This window comes from Rissa tridactyla, chromosome 7 (genome assembly GCF_028500815.1).
Source record: "Rissa tridactyla isolate bRisTri1 chromosome 7, bRisTri1.patW.cur.20221130, whole genome shotgun sequence".
Classification (NCBI taxonomy): Eukaryota; Metazoa; Chordata; class Aves; order Charadriiformes; family Laridae; genus Rissa; species Rissa tridactyla.
Genome location: NC_071472.1, coordinates 19,696,430 through 19,711,569, shown reverse-complemented (window position 1 = coordinate 19,711,569; position 15,140 = coordinate 19,696,430). Strand labels below are relative to the sequence as shown.

Here is a 15,140-nt window from a genome sequence, read left to right as displayed (position 1 = left end):
TTGTCATGAGACATAGGAGAGTGCCTTTCTGAAAAGCTAATTTATTAAGCTTTGCACCCATCAAACTTCCACATCTAGCTTTTGCATAGATATACTCGGTATCCATCTACCTTACAACTGTTGCATTTCCCCCAACCCTGTATACCTCTTATTGTGCCACCTGTAAACATTGCTCTTTGTTCAGATTTTCCAGATGTGCATTAGTTCTGTCCGTGCTTAAAGGTTTTACCTAGATTATGAATATGCTACATATTGTTTGTGTGAGTGTACATTGATCATGTATCTGCCGTCTGTTTGGAAATATATGGCACAAAAATATTGTGAACTCTTAGCGAAGGTGCAAAAGGTCATAGGATCACAGAATGGTTTAGGTTGGAAGGGACTTTAAAGATCATCTAGTTCCAGTCCCTCTGCCATGGGCTGGGATACTTTCCATTAGACCAGGTTACTCAAATGCTTTTTAAATAACTTGCTTATAGCATCTGGTCCATGTGATCACAGTATGTCACAGAATGAATTCAGTGCTTCTTGAAAGCATCAGGCATGCTTTCTGGTTGTTGTCCATGTTCATGTGCTTTACCTCTACAGTTGCCTGAAGAGCCATGGTCCAGTATATAATAACCCTACCCCACACTTTCATGCAGTGGTAGAATAGCTAGGAAACCATACTATAAATCCATGCAGTGGTTCGTCAGAAGTATTTGTTTAACAGTTCATGATGGTATTCATAACAGATGGCTTATCATTTATTATTTCTGTTATAATTTATTAATATAATATTATCCTTCTTTACTTTGTTTTTAGTTCTTTGGTTTTTACTTTATGCATTTGCATTCTTTAATAAATTTGGATTGAAGATGCCTCAGAACAAAATTTATGAATATACATGTAATACATAGCAATATGGGTCTCTCAGAGTCTCTTGAAACTGTAGAGTTTGCATAATAGATAACAAAAAAAAATGTTTTCATGCAGGAAAAAAATAAACTGGAAAGTGTCCCCATTAAGTTATAAATTCAGAATTAAAAGGAGAAGACGACAAATATTTGTGTAAATTAATCTTAAAAATAAAAAGAATCAACTAAATTTAGAGGAGTAAGAACAATGATCACTCATTGCTGTTGCACAACAGCTTCTATGAATGCCATCCACTCATTATCCTTTGCAAGATGCTTTCAGTTTAGTAGGTAAATATTTTTCTGGCTACTTGACAGAGGTTAGAGAGGTTAAATGTCAGCTTGCCTAAGATCACTGAGAAACTCAATGGCAGAGACCAGAGTTTAATTCCCACATCATCCAATCTAGAGTTTTGCCTACATATTTAATTTTATAAAAGAAATTGTACAGGGAAGAACTTTAGTGTTTCTCCAAGAAGTGTCAAACTGTTCCTGCATGTGGTGCTGCAGAGCCTATATCAAGAGTCCCCAACATAAACCAGTTATCCAGTGAAGCATACAGCCAATGTGCTGCAAAGCACATCGGCCCATTTTGGCTCCTTGACACTTCACCAAGAAACACTATGCAAAACAAGGTCTTTTGAAGACAACACAGGGCAGAAATGTTACCCAGTACCAGGCAAGTTTTCTCGAGGGGAAAGACGTTAGAACTGTCAAAAAAAGAGATAACACCACAAACAGTGTATCCCAGTTTAAAGTGATAAAGGTTTACTGAATCTTTTTTTTTTTTTTTCAATTATTTGTCACCTGATAGTAGCTCTGGTACATACACTTGTTTTCTCCTTTTGCTTAACGGAACAGCAGCCATTAATAAATTTTCATTCTTAAGTATCTTTTCTTTCAATTTCAGTGAACTGCTGTTATCTTTGAGAAACTAAAAGCTACCAAAAAATTTAGAAAGATAAATCTGTCTAAAACTGTGTGAATTTATGACAGTTACTTTAATCTCACTCTGTATTTTTCTGGGTATCTGATTACAGCCGTTCTATAAGTGCCACCTTGAACCTGTGATCTTAGAAAGTGAACACATGCACCTAAAAAGAGCAAAAGATGTTCACCAGCCCTATCTGTGTGAAACACCTGAAGCAAGATTCTCAGAGTCAAAAAATCTGTTTGAATGAAGAGTCTTCTAACTTGCAGCAGCACTAGTTTAACAGTGAATGGCGTAAACAAGAACACACAGGAAAATTTTAATTTTAGATCGGGGTCTTTATTGAAAAACAAAATGCAATATAGTTTATTTAACTTTGACATTTTCTCATAATAAATAGAGAATAATAAATACTACTGCTTGTAAAACACACCAGTTATAAATCCATTCCTGCTTTCACTAGCAAAACCAGTGTGAGATGGTATTTCATCAAGGTTGAATACCCCTACGTTTTTTTAAGAGAAAAGCCATTCCAACTAATATGACTTTTGCTGCTTAGCATTATAGTCTTCTCTTTAATAAGATGCAAGGAAGCTTGGCTTTCTCATCACGTCATGTCCCAAGGTTCAGGGACTTTTTAACACTGCGGTACTTTAGTCTTGTCCCAGTGCTGCTCCTTCCTCTTGAAAACATTTAATTCCCTAAGCCACCTGTTTTACAATCCAAACTATAAGGAAAGTTTCAGTGTCCAGAAGAGGTAAGTTAATAAAAATTCTTTTCAATAACAGTGAATTAGTCAACATCTAGTTTAAGAAAGTGAATATAGTAAAGGTCTTTTGAGTGGATTGCTAAGTACACTGAAGGCTTCCATCTAGCCAAAATTGGACAACACCAGTACCCAAGCCTTTCAAAGATGTCACACAACCGCAAAATAATAAATTCACCTCATATGCAATCAGTCTCTATTGAAACTGCCAACATGAAACCCAATAATGTGTTTTCTCTTTTTTATGTATGTGCAACTGTTATTTTTTTGTTTGAGAAACGAAGTCTCATCTTCTCTCTCTCGATCCAGCAAACAAAAGGAGTTACATAATGAGTGCTTGCTTTCATTTCCCATTGCATGGGAGTAAGCAATGCAAAAATGTAAAGTTCTATATCACATTATGAATATGAAACTCACAACCATCAGTCACACTCTCCTGTTGTGTGTGTCTAAGAAAGTAGCATAAAAAAGTTGGGTCCATTTCTGCTATGATCACTTTTATATTGCTGTTGCCTCATTTTGCCCAATTGGTGGCTTTGGTTTTTGACTCTTCAGTTTCACCTAACTCAGTCTAAACCACCCTAGGAATAAATGTAACTAAAGAGAGAATAGGAGCCAGATTTCAGGGAAATAAGTCCAATTTATGTTATCTGTTGCTCTGAAGTGAAGCACACTGGCTGGAATTTTCAAGCAACTGCAAGAAGCATGTGAAGTAAGCTTTATTGTTCTTGTTGTCTAATCCATTTCCTTCATTGTCTGAAAATCCAGCAGGAGAACACTGATATAAATTTTATAAATAGCAGTTCCCTTGCCACATATACTCACACGGCTCTCAAATAACTAGGAAAACATTCTTGTCAACTCACCAGGTGGGGGTCTGAAAGTATTAAGACTGCTTAAGAGACCAAGCAATGCCTGTGCTTCAACTTGCTGTCAGCTAGTGTGTTTAATGCATAAAAAAATAGCTAGCACCATTAGTTAAGTGCAAGTCCTAGTTACAATATAAAAAATAGATGAACAGCCTCTGCCATCACCTCAGCATGGTGCTTAATGGTTGCTTGAAGGTACCATATAATCTTTGGGTGGCTTAATCGTTTCTTTCTTCACAGTTCAAAAAGAAGAGTGGTATTAAACCTGGTGTTCTCACAACATTTTCAGAGTAGAACTTCACTGAATAAGAAGTGCCACTTAGATTACTAAGGATAGGATCTAAGGTTTATACAACACTTGCTGTTGGAAAGTTAAACAGAAAAGAGTGTGCTGACCCTTATAATCTTATAAGATTATGTTTGAGGAGCATGAAAGTCCTCAATCTTGAACAAGCTGAAATCTCAAATCTCAAACTACTAAGTGCTAAACAAAGGCAAATAAAAGCGGACAATGTTGCTGACAAGGTATTTCTCCTTCCATTCATCATTTTATTTCAGTATAATTATTCATTTTAATTACTTTTGAAAGATCTGATTTTCTAAACAGCTTTGTTTTTAATTAGCAGGGGGATAAGGAATAAGTAGAAGTAACTGGTGGAAAATGGGTATAAGATTTCTTGAATATGTAACTTGCCCAAATGGGTAGTAACTGAAGGTTGTCACCATCTGATGTTTGTTCATTGGTCTGTGTAAAATGAAGTGGTGATCTGAGTCCCATAGGATTTGGAGAGCACTTGCAGCACAGAAGGCAATAATTAGCACCATTGCTGACAGTCTCTATAACTATGCCAAGCATTCAGTAGAGATGAAAACGTAATTTACCTTGTTATCCTTAAAGATTTTGTTCCTTCATGTCAGAGTTCAGTCATACTGGAGGAGCAGCCAAAGGAAATTTGTTTTATCTGGTGCCTACACTATGCTTGTTCTTTTCAACAAAGCAAACATTTCAGCTTCTAGAGCCAGCAAATCAAGCAGTGCTTACAAATATAATCCCTTCCAAATAAAATTGAAATCCAATTTAGGTAACACCAACAGATAACAAATCCATACTTTTAAAGGAATGATAACAAGCTTTAGGCATTGATGAAAGTAGAAATGAAGCAAAAGGCAATACTTCTGTGGTACCCTTCTTTGTCACACCTTTATGTGTACTGGAACCATAGCTTCAGTGAAATTTGTCCATGCGTGAAAGTTTTCCACACCACAAAAGTCAAAGTAGAGATAGTTGTCAAGGTGCAACCCCTTTACACTTTTCTGCTTCTGACTCTCCAACTTAGTACATGACAAAGTTAGCTGACCTTGGCTGTTATTGCAATATGTGTAAGCAAGAGCCTTTCTGCGTACCATTCCTTGGTATTAACTGTAAACACCAGACCTTATCTGCTAGAAGCAGGCACTGTCTGAAAAATATGCCATTAATTTCAGGGAGTTAGTTAGAATAGACTTAACTGAAAAGTAAAATTACTGAAAAGAAAAATGGTACTGTTCTACCTCAAACCAGGACAGACACGGATCTTTCTCTAATTTTTTTATTTCTGGTTGCCTAAATATTTTGTAATGAGAGTAGACTCTTTTGTAGTGAATTTAAGACACTGATAATAGATTTGCTTTGGGAGAAGAACACTGTCACTGCAAGAAAAGCCATTCACTGGCCATGCGCAGGCTGGCAAGGTTACCATGCAGTGGATAAATGAATTTGATGACATGCTTAATTATGCAGATTTTATGAACCAGATATGCCATTTAATGGTTGCTACAGGGAACAAGAATCAACCTACTGTGTAAAATTGTCAATGAATTTATTGGACCTGGCAGACATCATGAATTTTGCAGAAGTTTAGTTTGCCAAAACACCAAGTAATTGATGTTTAATCCTCAAAACTACAATAAAGTACTTTTTAAGTTTTTCTTGTATTTGCTAAGTATACTGAAAGTAGGAATAGATACACTGCCTGATTATTGACATGGTACATTTTTTATTCTAGGTTCTATCCTTAGGGGCTGACGTTCTACCAGAATATAAACTCCAGACACCTCGCATCAACAAGTTTACTATATTGCACTATAGTCCTTTCAAAGCCGTCTGGGACTGGCTCATTTTGTTGCTGGTAATATACACCGCCATATTCACCCCTTACTCTGCTGCCTTCCTTCTGAATGATAGTGAGGAACGGAAGAGGAGAGAGTGTGGATATTCTTGCAGCCCACTGAATGTTGTAGACTTAATTGTGGATATTATGTTTATCATTGACATTCTAATAAACTTCAGAACAACATATGTAAACCAGAATGAAGAGGTGGTAAGTGACCCAGCAAAAATAGCAATTCACTACTTCAAAGGCTGGTTCCTAATTGACATGGTTGCTGCAATACCTTTTGACCTGCTGATTTTTGGCTCTGGCTCTGAAGAGGTAAGCTTAAATGAATAAGAAATCTTCAATCTTAAATTTTTACTTTACCACAGTAATCTGTATATTCTTAACATGTTTTTTGCTTGTCAGTTAATAGACTGTTTAGTAGTTCTGCCCCATTTTTTAAAGTTAAACTAAAATTAAGTCTTCCTTGATAGAATAATGTGGAATATTAGCCTTCATTGTCAGGAGAACAAGTTGAACGATTCAGCTAGTATTTTTCAATTATACCATATTTGATAATGTCTTTACAAATAATTAGATATATCAAGTATGAAGGATTTCTTCAAATGCTTTTATTTAAGAACTGCTCCTTGATTTGCTGCTTGCTTTGTAAAAACTGCTCAAAATGCATCTAAGTGTTGTGTTGGCATTGAAGCATTAAAATACATTTTCTCTGTTCAAAATATTTAGATCACATATTTACTCAGTGTAAAACGGATTAGTTGTAGTGTAAACTATACCAGTTAACAAAAAGATTAGTCTGTTGTCTATTTTATCAAGAACATGAACTACCAAAGGAAAGAAAAAAAGATTATATGGGGTTAACCTTGCCAGACATAACTAATGTCCTCACCCTATCTGTACAGTAGGTTAAAAAAGTGTTCAATATATGCATATGAAAATTGCCCAAAGGAGTATAAAACATACGCTATGTTCTGGATGCCTGACCCAGTTCTGCCTCCTCCCAAAGAATTTTATTTAATTTATGAAGGGCTAAAGTTATAACATATTTTTTGATGAAAAGTGAACTGACAGGTAGAGAATTGGGGGTTTTTGTGATGCATAGAATACAGCAGTTTTTTTTTTAAAAAAAACAGCAAACCAAGCAAAATGTGATCCATTCACTTTTCAAAGGACACAAATCCATTTCTTAAAAAAACCATTTTGCACATATTGACATAAGGAAAACAAACAGTTTTGTCGACCATATGTGCATCTCATTAATTGAGAAGAGAAAGGTGAAGACTATAAATTAATCAGCAACCTTTAGCATGAAAATTTACTGATTTAACTGTATGCCTCCATGTCACAATACAGAGAATGCAAAAATGTTTTCATTTTAAAATTAATTCCTTTTTATGAAAGTCATTTGCTGTGGCAGCAAATATTTTTATGTCCACCGCAAAAGCCTGATCTGAATTCTGAGCATACCCTACTATCCTCACAAATTACATGTAAACTAAATTAAGTATGCCTTTAAGGGTCAGCATAAAACAACTGGCATATACCTACATGCACCTTGACAGTCTTGTCAGCATATTCAGTCTTAAAAATTTCAGAAGTAGGATGAATATCAGTCATGCTTTTCTTAAACTCATTTTCTTAAATTTTGTATAATGAGAATGTTTTCCTGTCTCCTGTGTTTCTGAAAAATCTTTATAAAAATGTGGTCTAATTCAGCAGTCATAGAAATCAATAGTAATGTTCCTAATCAATAGCGATATTCCTACTAATTTGAACACAAGTGTAGACACTCAAGGTAACAAACTTTGATAACTTTTTGCATTCGTTATCTGTGGTAGGTCCCAGTCTTTCTGCAGATTTTTTTTCTGTGGTTTTGATAGCACTGACACATGAAAGACAACATTCTGACAATGACATTACTTTTACCTTGGACCACATCATTCCCCTTCAGGTGTGGTCTGCAACCATTCCTGATCACTGACCGCTCATCACTGCCAAAAATTATGTTCAGTGACTGGAAGGGTAGAACATCAAGAATTACAACAGGGATCAGTTCCAAAGTTCATTGAAGAAGTGCTCTTTGGATTTATCATAGAATCATAGAATGGTTAAGGTTAGAAGGGACCTTAAAGATCATCTACTTCCAACCCCTCTGTCGTCTCCCCCCCCCGCACAGGGACACCTCCCACTAGACCAGGCTGCTCAAAGCCCCATCCAGCCTGGCCTTGAACACTTCCAGGGATGTGGCATCCACGACATTTCTGGGCAGCCTGTTCCAGTGCCTCACCACCCTCACAGTGAAAAATTTCTTCCTGATATCTACTCTATATCTACCCTCTTTTAGTTTGAAGCCATTACCTCTTGTACATGTCCTTGTAAAAAGTCCCTCTCCAGATTTCCTGTGGGCCCCCTTCAGGTACTGGAAGGTTGCTATAAGGTCTGGAGCCTTCTCTTCTCCAGGCTGAACAACCCCAACTCTCTCAGCCTGTCTTCACAGGAGGGGTGCTCCAGCCCTCTGATCCTCTTCATGGCCCTCCTCTGGACTCACTCCAACAGGTCCACGTCCTTCTCATGCTGAGGGCCCCAGAGCTGAACACCCTCCAGATGGGGTCTCACGAGAGCAGAGCAGAAGGGCAGAATCACCTCCCTTGACCTGCTTGCCATGGTTCTTTTGATGCGGCCCATGATATGGTTGGCCTTCTGGTCTGCAAGCACACATTGCTGGGTCATGTTGAGCTTCTCATCAACCAACACTCCCAAGTCCTTCTCCTCAGGGATGCTCTCAATCCATTTTCTGTCCAGCCTCTATTGGTGCTTGGGATTGCCCTGACCCACGTGCAGGACTTTGCACTTGGCCTGGTTGAACTTCATGAGGTTTGCATGGGCCCACCTCTCAAGCCTGTCAAGGTCCGTCTGTATGGCATCCTTTCCCTCCAGTATGTCAACCGCACCACACAGCTTAGTGTCGTCAGCAAACTTGCTGATGCACTCAGTTCCACTGTCCGTGTTGCCAACAAGGATGTTAAACAGCAGCGATCCCAATATTGACCCCTGAATTTCACTCTCTACAACTACTTGAAAGGCCACTGTAGAGAGGTTGGTGCTGGTCTCTTCTCACAGGTAATTAGCGATAGAACAAGAGGGAATGGGTTCAAGCTGCAGCAGGGTAGGTTTAGGCTGGACATTAGGAAAAAATTCTTCAGAGAAAGAGTGGTCAGACACTGGAATAGGCTGCCCAGGGAGGTGGTGGAGTCACCATCCCTGAAGGTGTTTAATACTCGTTTAGATGTGGTGTTAAGGGAAATGGTGTAAGGGAGAACTTTGTAGAGTGGAGTTGATGGTTGGACTCGATGATCCCAAGGGTCTCTTCCAACCTAAATGATTCTATGATTCTATGATTCTATGAATTAGCAAGTCTTATATTAGTAGATCTTATTTTAAGAATGGGGTGAGACACTGTTGACATATTTTGGATCACAATTTACCTTCTGATCTATTTAAGACACTTAAGAATTTAAGCTATTTAAGGCACTGTAAGAATATCTTGCATCTTGCATGGTGTAAAGATATGACTACATCTGTAATAGAATGGTTCCAACACCTCACTAAGAACAAATGTTAGTTTTTCTTAAGGTTACTCTTTTCCTTAAGGAATCATAAATATTTCAGCCTGATCTACAAAAAAAAGGGCAGTATTCACATGCTGAAGCTCAACCTAGACATAGCTTTTTGAAGTATATGGTCTTTCACACTGTTGAGGTCACAATCAATGAAACAGCCTTCTTTATGTGGCAATGAGAAATTCACACTGAAATTATTCTCTGTGATGTTAAGTTGAACCAAGGAGTGTTACCCAGTGTTACCCTACATTACCATCTTGCTCATTTACTCAGAAAACATGAAAAATATATTGAGCTGTCCACTGATAAATGCAGACAAAAAAGCCTCTTTTTTTTTGTTCCAAGGGCATTCGGATTCTACTCAGAAACATGGTAAATGCAAGGATTTAATAAAAGATAAAAACTAGTCTAGTCCTTGTTGAAAGAAAGCTTTAACATAACATATAGTACCATCAGAGTGGTTTGTAAGGCTCAGATATCTTTTCCAGTTAAGTGTTATGTAATATACCAGCATGTTAAAAAAGGCAAGAAAAAAATATTAAAAACTTATTCAGTCTTGACATTTACTGAATACTTTGATATGCATTCAGACTTAATGGAAGGGAAAAGGTAGCAATGTTGTCAATCTCTTTTAGAAGGAGTTAACAAGCATTGAAAATTATTTACTGATTGAAAATTGTAAATTTCCATTAGTAAACTTCAGATTCCTTTAAAAATAACAGAGCCTCACCTCAAAGAGGCTGCAATGAATCGTAGTGCAGGTCTGCACTAAAAAGCTTGGAATACATCCCTGGTTTATAACTGACCCATATTTTCTTTAATGGTATAGTACTTTTATTAGTGGTTTCTACCAGTACACCTGCAAGCTTCAGGATGAAAGATGCAAAAAAAAGAAGATTAATCTGGAGTCTGGCAACAGTAACTTTTCCATGATTTTCTATTCACAGTGGTTCATCTTGTTTTACCTGTATAGAGTGTTCTGACCATTACAAACAGGAAGAATATTTGCAGAATAAGATACTTACTCTTTGGGACATTTCTGTCCTATTGCTTCTCTCTTCTAGAACATCTGTGCCAGAGCATTGCAAGGAGTCTCTAAGTTAGGATCAAATATAGTGACATAGCTTTTTTCAAACATTATAAATACTTATTACCTATAAGGCCAGTCATATAATTATGAGTAGTTCCAATAACATACACACTTTATCATGCCAAAACATCATGAATCTAATGGATCATTTAAGTCCATTAGGGTGGATTGAAGAGTCCAGATCAAGAATTATATTCAAAATGAAGGAGTATTCAGCAGATAATGACAACTTCCATATATCTTAATTTAAAATGTTCATTTCTTACTGTTTTCCTCACTGTTTTTATAATAAAGTTGATAGTTTAAGGAAAATGAAATTAAGATTACATTGAAATGGGTTAATCTGCTGGTTTTGTTGATTCCCTGAAATAATGGAATTTGCACTGGTTTATTCATGCTGACTATTCATGAGAGTACATTTGTTAAAAGAGAAAATCAATTTCTATCTTATTTTTACAGACAACAACATTAATAGGTCTTCTGAAGACAGCTAGACTGCTGCGTTTGGTGAGGGTAGCACGGAAACTGGACAGATATTCAGAATATGGTGCTGCAGTTCTGATGCTCCTTATGTGCATATTTGCACTAATTGCACACTGGCTTGCTTGCATTTGGTATGCCATTGGAAATGTAGAAAGGCCTTACTTGGCTCACAAGATCGGTTGGTTGGATTCTTTAGGAGAACAATTAGGAAAGCATTACAATAAGAGTGATGCAAGCTCTGGACCATCCATCAAGGACAAATATGTTACAGCACTTTATTTTACCTTCAGCAGTCTGACAAGTGTAGGATTTGGAAATGTGTCTCCAAACACCAACTCAGAGAAAATCTTTTCCATCTGTGTCATGTTGATTGGCTGTAAGTAGTTTTACCTTATTAATTTTTTTTCTTTTTTTCCTCAGTGTTTGAGCAAATGACTTAGTCTAATCTAATAAGATTATAAGCATGCAGTTGGAAGGGCAAATTCCCAGCAGAAGCAATGTTATATGCGAAAATGTGTTGTGACTCATGCAGTGTCAGGAAGTAGTCAAGTTGCTTGACTACTCAAAATCTGTTATCCAAACTGTCAAAAGTTTTGTGTTGTGTATCAGTGTCTGTAAGCAAATCCTGTATAGGGTAGAAGGCTGACTTTTGAGTGGATTTAGGAAACTATTGCACATCATTTTTGGATAATCATAATTATATTTTATTTGCTGATTTAAATCCTGAATCTATAAATGTATGTGTACCTTATTAACTCTGCCTTTTGTTCTTAAGTGGTACTTAACCTTAGTTCCTAGTTCTTAGTTGTGCCCAAGTCCGTAAACTTAGATGAACCTAATTTATAACAGTAAATTCAGGACTACAAATCTCCAAAGATAAATATTACCAACTTGATTACAATTTAATATTTAAGCCTCATCTGCTAACTGAGTTAGTACTGATACAATCAGATCAATAAAAATCTTCAGGTAAATCTATTCCACATCTCTGAAAATGTTGCTAGTCTCATCTGAGCTGTTTTACATACAAAGTACATTATAAGGACTGTTGCATCATCTGCAAAACCCAATAATATGACTTAAGTAAGTTTTGTTTCTGTTTAATCCAGCATTAATGTATGCTAGCATTTTTGGAAATGTATCTGCAATAATCCAAAGACTCTACTCGGGAACTGCACGGTATCACATGCAGATGCTACGAGTAAAGGAGTTTATACGCTTTCATCAAATCCCCAACCCTCTGCGGCAGCGACTTGAGGAATACTTCCAGCACGCGTGGACATACACCAATGGCATTGACATGAACATGGTATGTTGTTCCGTTTTTCAGGCACGGATGCTGAGGAACAGATAAATGCATGAGAATTTAGAGATTGTAAATCTTCATTTTTTATGAGCTGTAAAAGTAAAAGCTTAAGAAGGTGAATATATAGCAATTATTGAAAACCAAGTCATTACAAGTTTTGGATGCCAAACATTTAACTGCCTGAATTATTACAAACCACATCAGAAATCTGAAGTGTCACTGTGCATAGAAATGCTTGAGAACAGTTGACTATTGCAGTTGACTGTTATAAGCTTAAGACAAGGAAAAAAAATCATAGGTTTCTTATTTCAGGCATAGCTATTCCAGAATTTTGTTTGTTCTTTGGCCTAATTTTCCACTTCCAGTATCAAGCAAGGGTACCTTTGTTGGCATCTACAGAGTTACTCTTCTACAAAACCTGTGGAGATCAATTCTTTTTCAAAATCCTATAGTGTAATCTACAACAGGTATACTGGGGGTGGGTGGAAGTGAGGAGCAGGCAGGTGGATTAGCTGCTCTTTTCAGAGTGAAATATTCTAATCATATAATAGTCTGAACAGTAGTTCACTTGCATTCATAACCGCATAATTCTGCACTGAAAGTCAACATAGTACTACTAACCATTTAGCAATCCACAGAATCTCATTTCTAGGAAGTGGCAAGGTATAACATTCAGATTTTCTGTTCTTGATAAAAAAACTGTAAACGCTGCTTATATAAAAATATACTATGATGTGGCCAGCTAAAAAAGAATAACAGTCTGCTAATGAGCAAAAGTAAGCATCTATATTTCTGGCTTATTTTCTGGAGACAGTAACATTTTTTCTGAACAGTTGACATAGGTTTGAAGACACTGACAGCATTGTGCATCTAAAAGATCTGTGAATCCGTGTCTCTAGCGGGATGCTTTCCAGAGCTTTTCTGAGTTATAGATTAGAGACTTTGCATAGCTCTCCATACAGTTGGGAAAAGCAAGAAAATCTATACATTTTTGTAACAATTTAACTAGAAATGAATCTCCAAAATTTTGACATAAATTCAAACAGCTTCCATGTGGTATCTATGCATACATTTGTGAATGACTGTCAGAGTGGTACACTTTTATGCAGTCAGTATAAATAATAGTCTTGATTAAAAGCTTTTATAAGCTGAATCATTGACAGCTTGACTTTATGGTTACCATTAAGTAAAGCAGATCTTAAAAGTAAGACAGCAAAGCAAATATCGGGCTTCACTTCCCACTTCCATTGAGTGTCCCATCCAGAGGGATATAATGCCCAGCACAGGACAAGGATACTTGTATAAACCTCTGCCGGGGATTACTGCAGTGGAAGGCAGCATCAGTAGCTTCATCCTGCGTGGCACTGAATGGCCTTAATCCCCTCTGATGGCAATGGGATTGTGGGGTACTCAGCACTTTGCAGGATCAGGCCCTTAAGCTGCAAGTGGGTGCAGCCTAAGCCCAAAGTAGCTCATTGAATTATTTCTGAAGATATTACAAAATCATGTATGCCTTAACTAATTCATTACCACTAATGGATGTACTAAGAACACCTGTTTCACTTGAAATAGTAACTAAATGTGGATGTTTTCAGGTTAAACTTTGCATAATGCAGGAACTGGTGTACTGGAATTAGCCTTGGATTTGTCATTAATGTGAAATACTAACTACATGGATTAAACAGCCCATATTCTGCAATATGATTGTGAGGCAGTATGGAGGCTTTGTTTTAAATAAAATGTGGAAAAAAAATCAAGTTTAGTATCTTTTTTTGTTACATTTTATTTCTTACTCTGTTCACAATTCTATCCCTCAAGTTTTATGGCAGTCACTTAATTTCTTAAAAAGTGAGCTTGAATATATTACACTTAGTGCAAGGATAATATAAGAATTGTGTGATTTATGCTGTACTTATGAAAGATTTATCTCTTTCCTGTCTGCTTCATACCTAAATACATGGAATAACACCACCCACTGGTAAGAGCAGGAGGTATTTATATCAAATTTAATTCCAGTATAAAGTGTGGAGAATATCCATGTTATCTGTCGGGTTTAGAGCTTGTTCAATGCTTTCTAATTTTAATTGTAACTTTTTGCATGATCAAGGGGTAGGTAGCAAAGGGAAGTAATCCAAACAGAATCAGATGTGGGGCAAAATGGTTACTAAAAATTAGACATTAAGAAATGCTAATGTAACCACATTTATTAATCACTGTTTTACCCCACAACTCAAATCATGCTTCTCTGCCCAAAAAAGGTCATGTGCATATCGGTTTGCATTAGATAGTTGCTCTGTAGGAATGTCACTCTGAAAAAAGTTGCCATGCTGATCATTCTGCATTTTCTTTTGCGTGAATGCTCTAAGTTCAAACCATATATGCATGTTAGCACAAGCACCAATTAAGTTTTCTTGGCTATAAGCCATGTGCATATGAGATGGACTTGCATGTGGTATTAACTTAATTTTGCATGAAATATTTGCATTTACACACCAAAGGGATAATACTGTCCTCAGACAAATGTGTTTGACTCCTGTCAATATTTACTGGGAGCTTTTTGCAAATATCTGAAGGCAGAATTTGATCCAATGTCTTTCTTTTTCATTTCATGACTGAAAACTGAATAAAATTCAGTCCTCTTTCTCCTTTGAAATATGAAATGCATTAATTATTTACATTTCATATATATATATGTACATGCAATGTATACACACACATACTCATATATATATAAATAATGGTAGAGAATATGTTTCAAAAGATGCTTTTAATTATCAATGTAATATACTTAAGAATTTAGGAAAAGTGGAAAAAAAATCACAACTTTTAACCTCAGGAATAACACTGCACTAAGATTAAATAAACTTGATTTCCTAAACAAAATCCTACACTCTAAATTGAAAACCAGAAAATAATACTTTATGCTCCTTTGAGATGGCTAAACTTAAAATTAGCTTTAAAGATCTGCAGGTGAAATATGCTGAGAACCTTGTTTATTTGTTTATTTGTTCCCCTCTGCT

The 15,140-nt window shown here is 36.5% G+C and overlaps 1 protein-coding gene across 1 annotated transcript in view; it reads left to right on the top strand.

Annotated features, from left to right (window-relative positions):
- Positions 1 to 15,140, top strand: part of KCNH7 (potassium voltage-gated channel subfamily H member 7) — a 237,852-nt gene that overhangs the window by 182,557 nt on the left and 40,155 nt on the right. Inside the window, exons 7-9 of the mRNA XM_054209833.1 lie at positions 5,508 to 5,933; positions 10,791 to 11,190; positions 11,924 to 12,123. Of these exons, the coding sequence (XP_054065808.1) occupies positions 5,508 to 5,933; positions 10,791 to 11,190; positions 11,924 to 12,123 (1,026 nt within the window). The remainder of the gene's footprint in view (positions 1 to 5,507; positions 5,934 to 10,790; positions 11,191 to 11,923; positions 12,124 to 15,140) is intronic.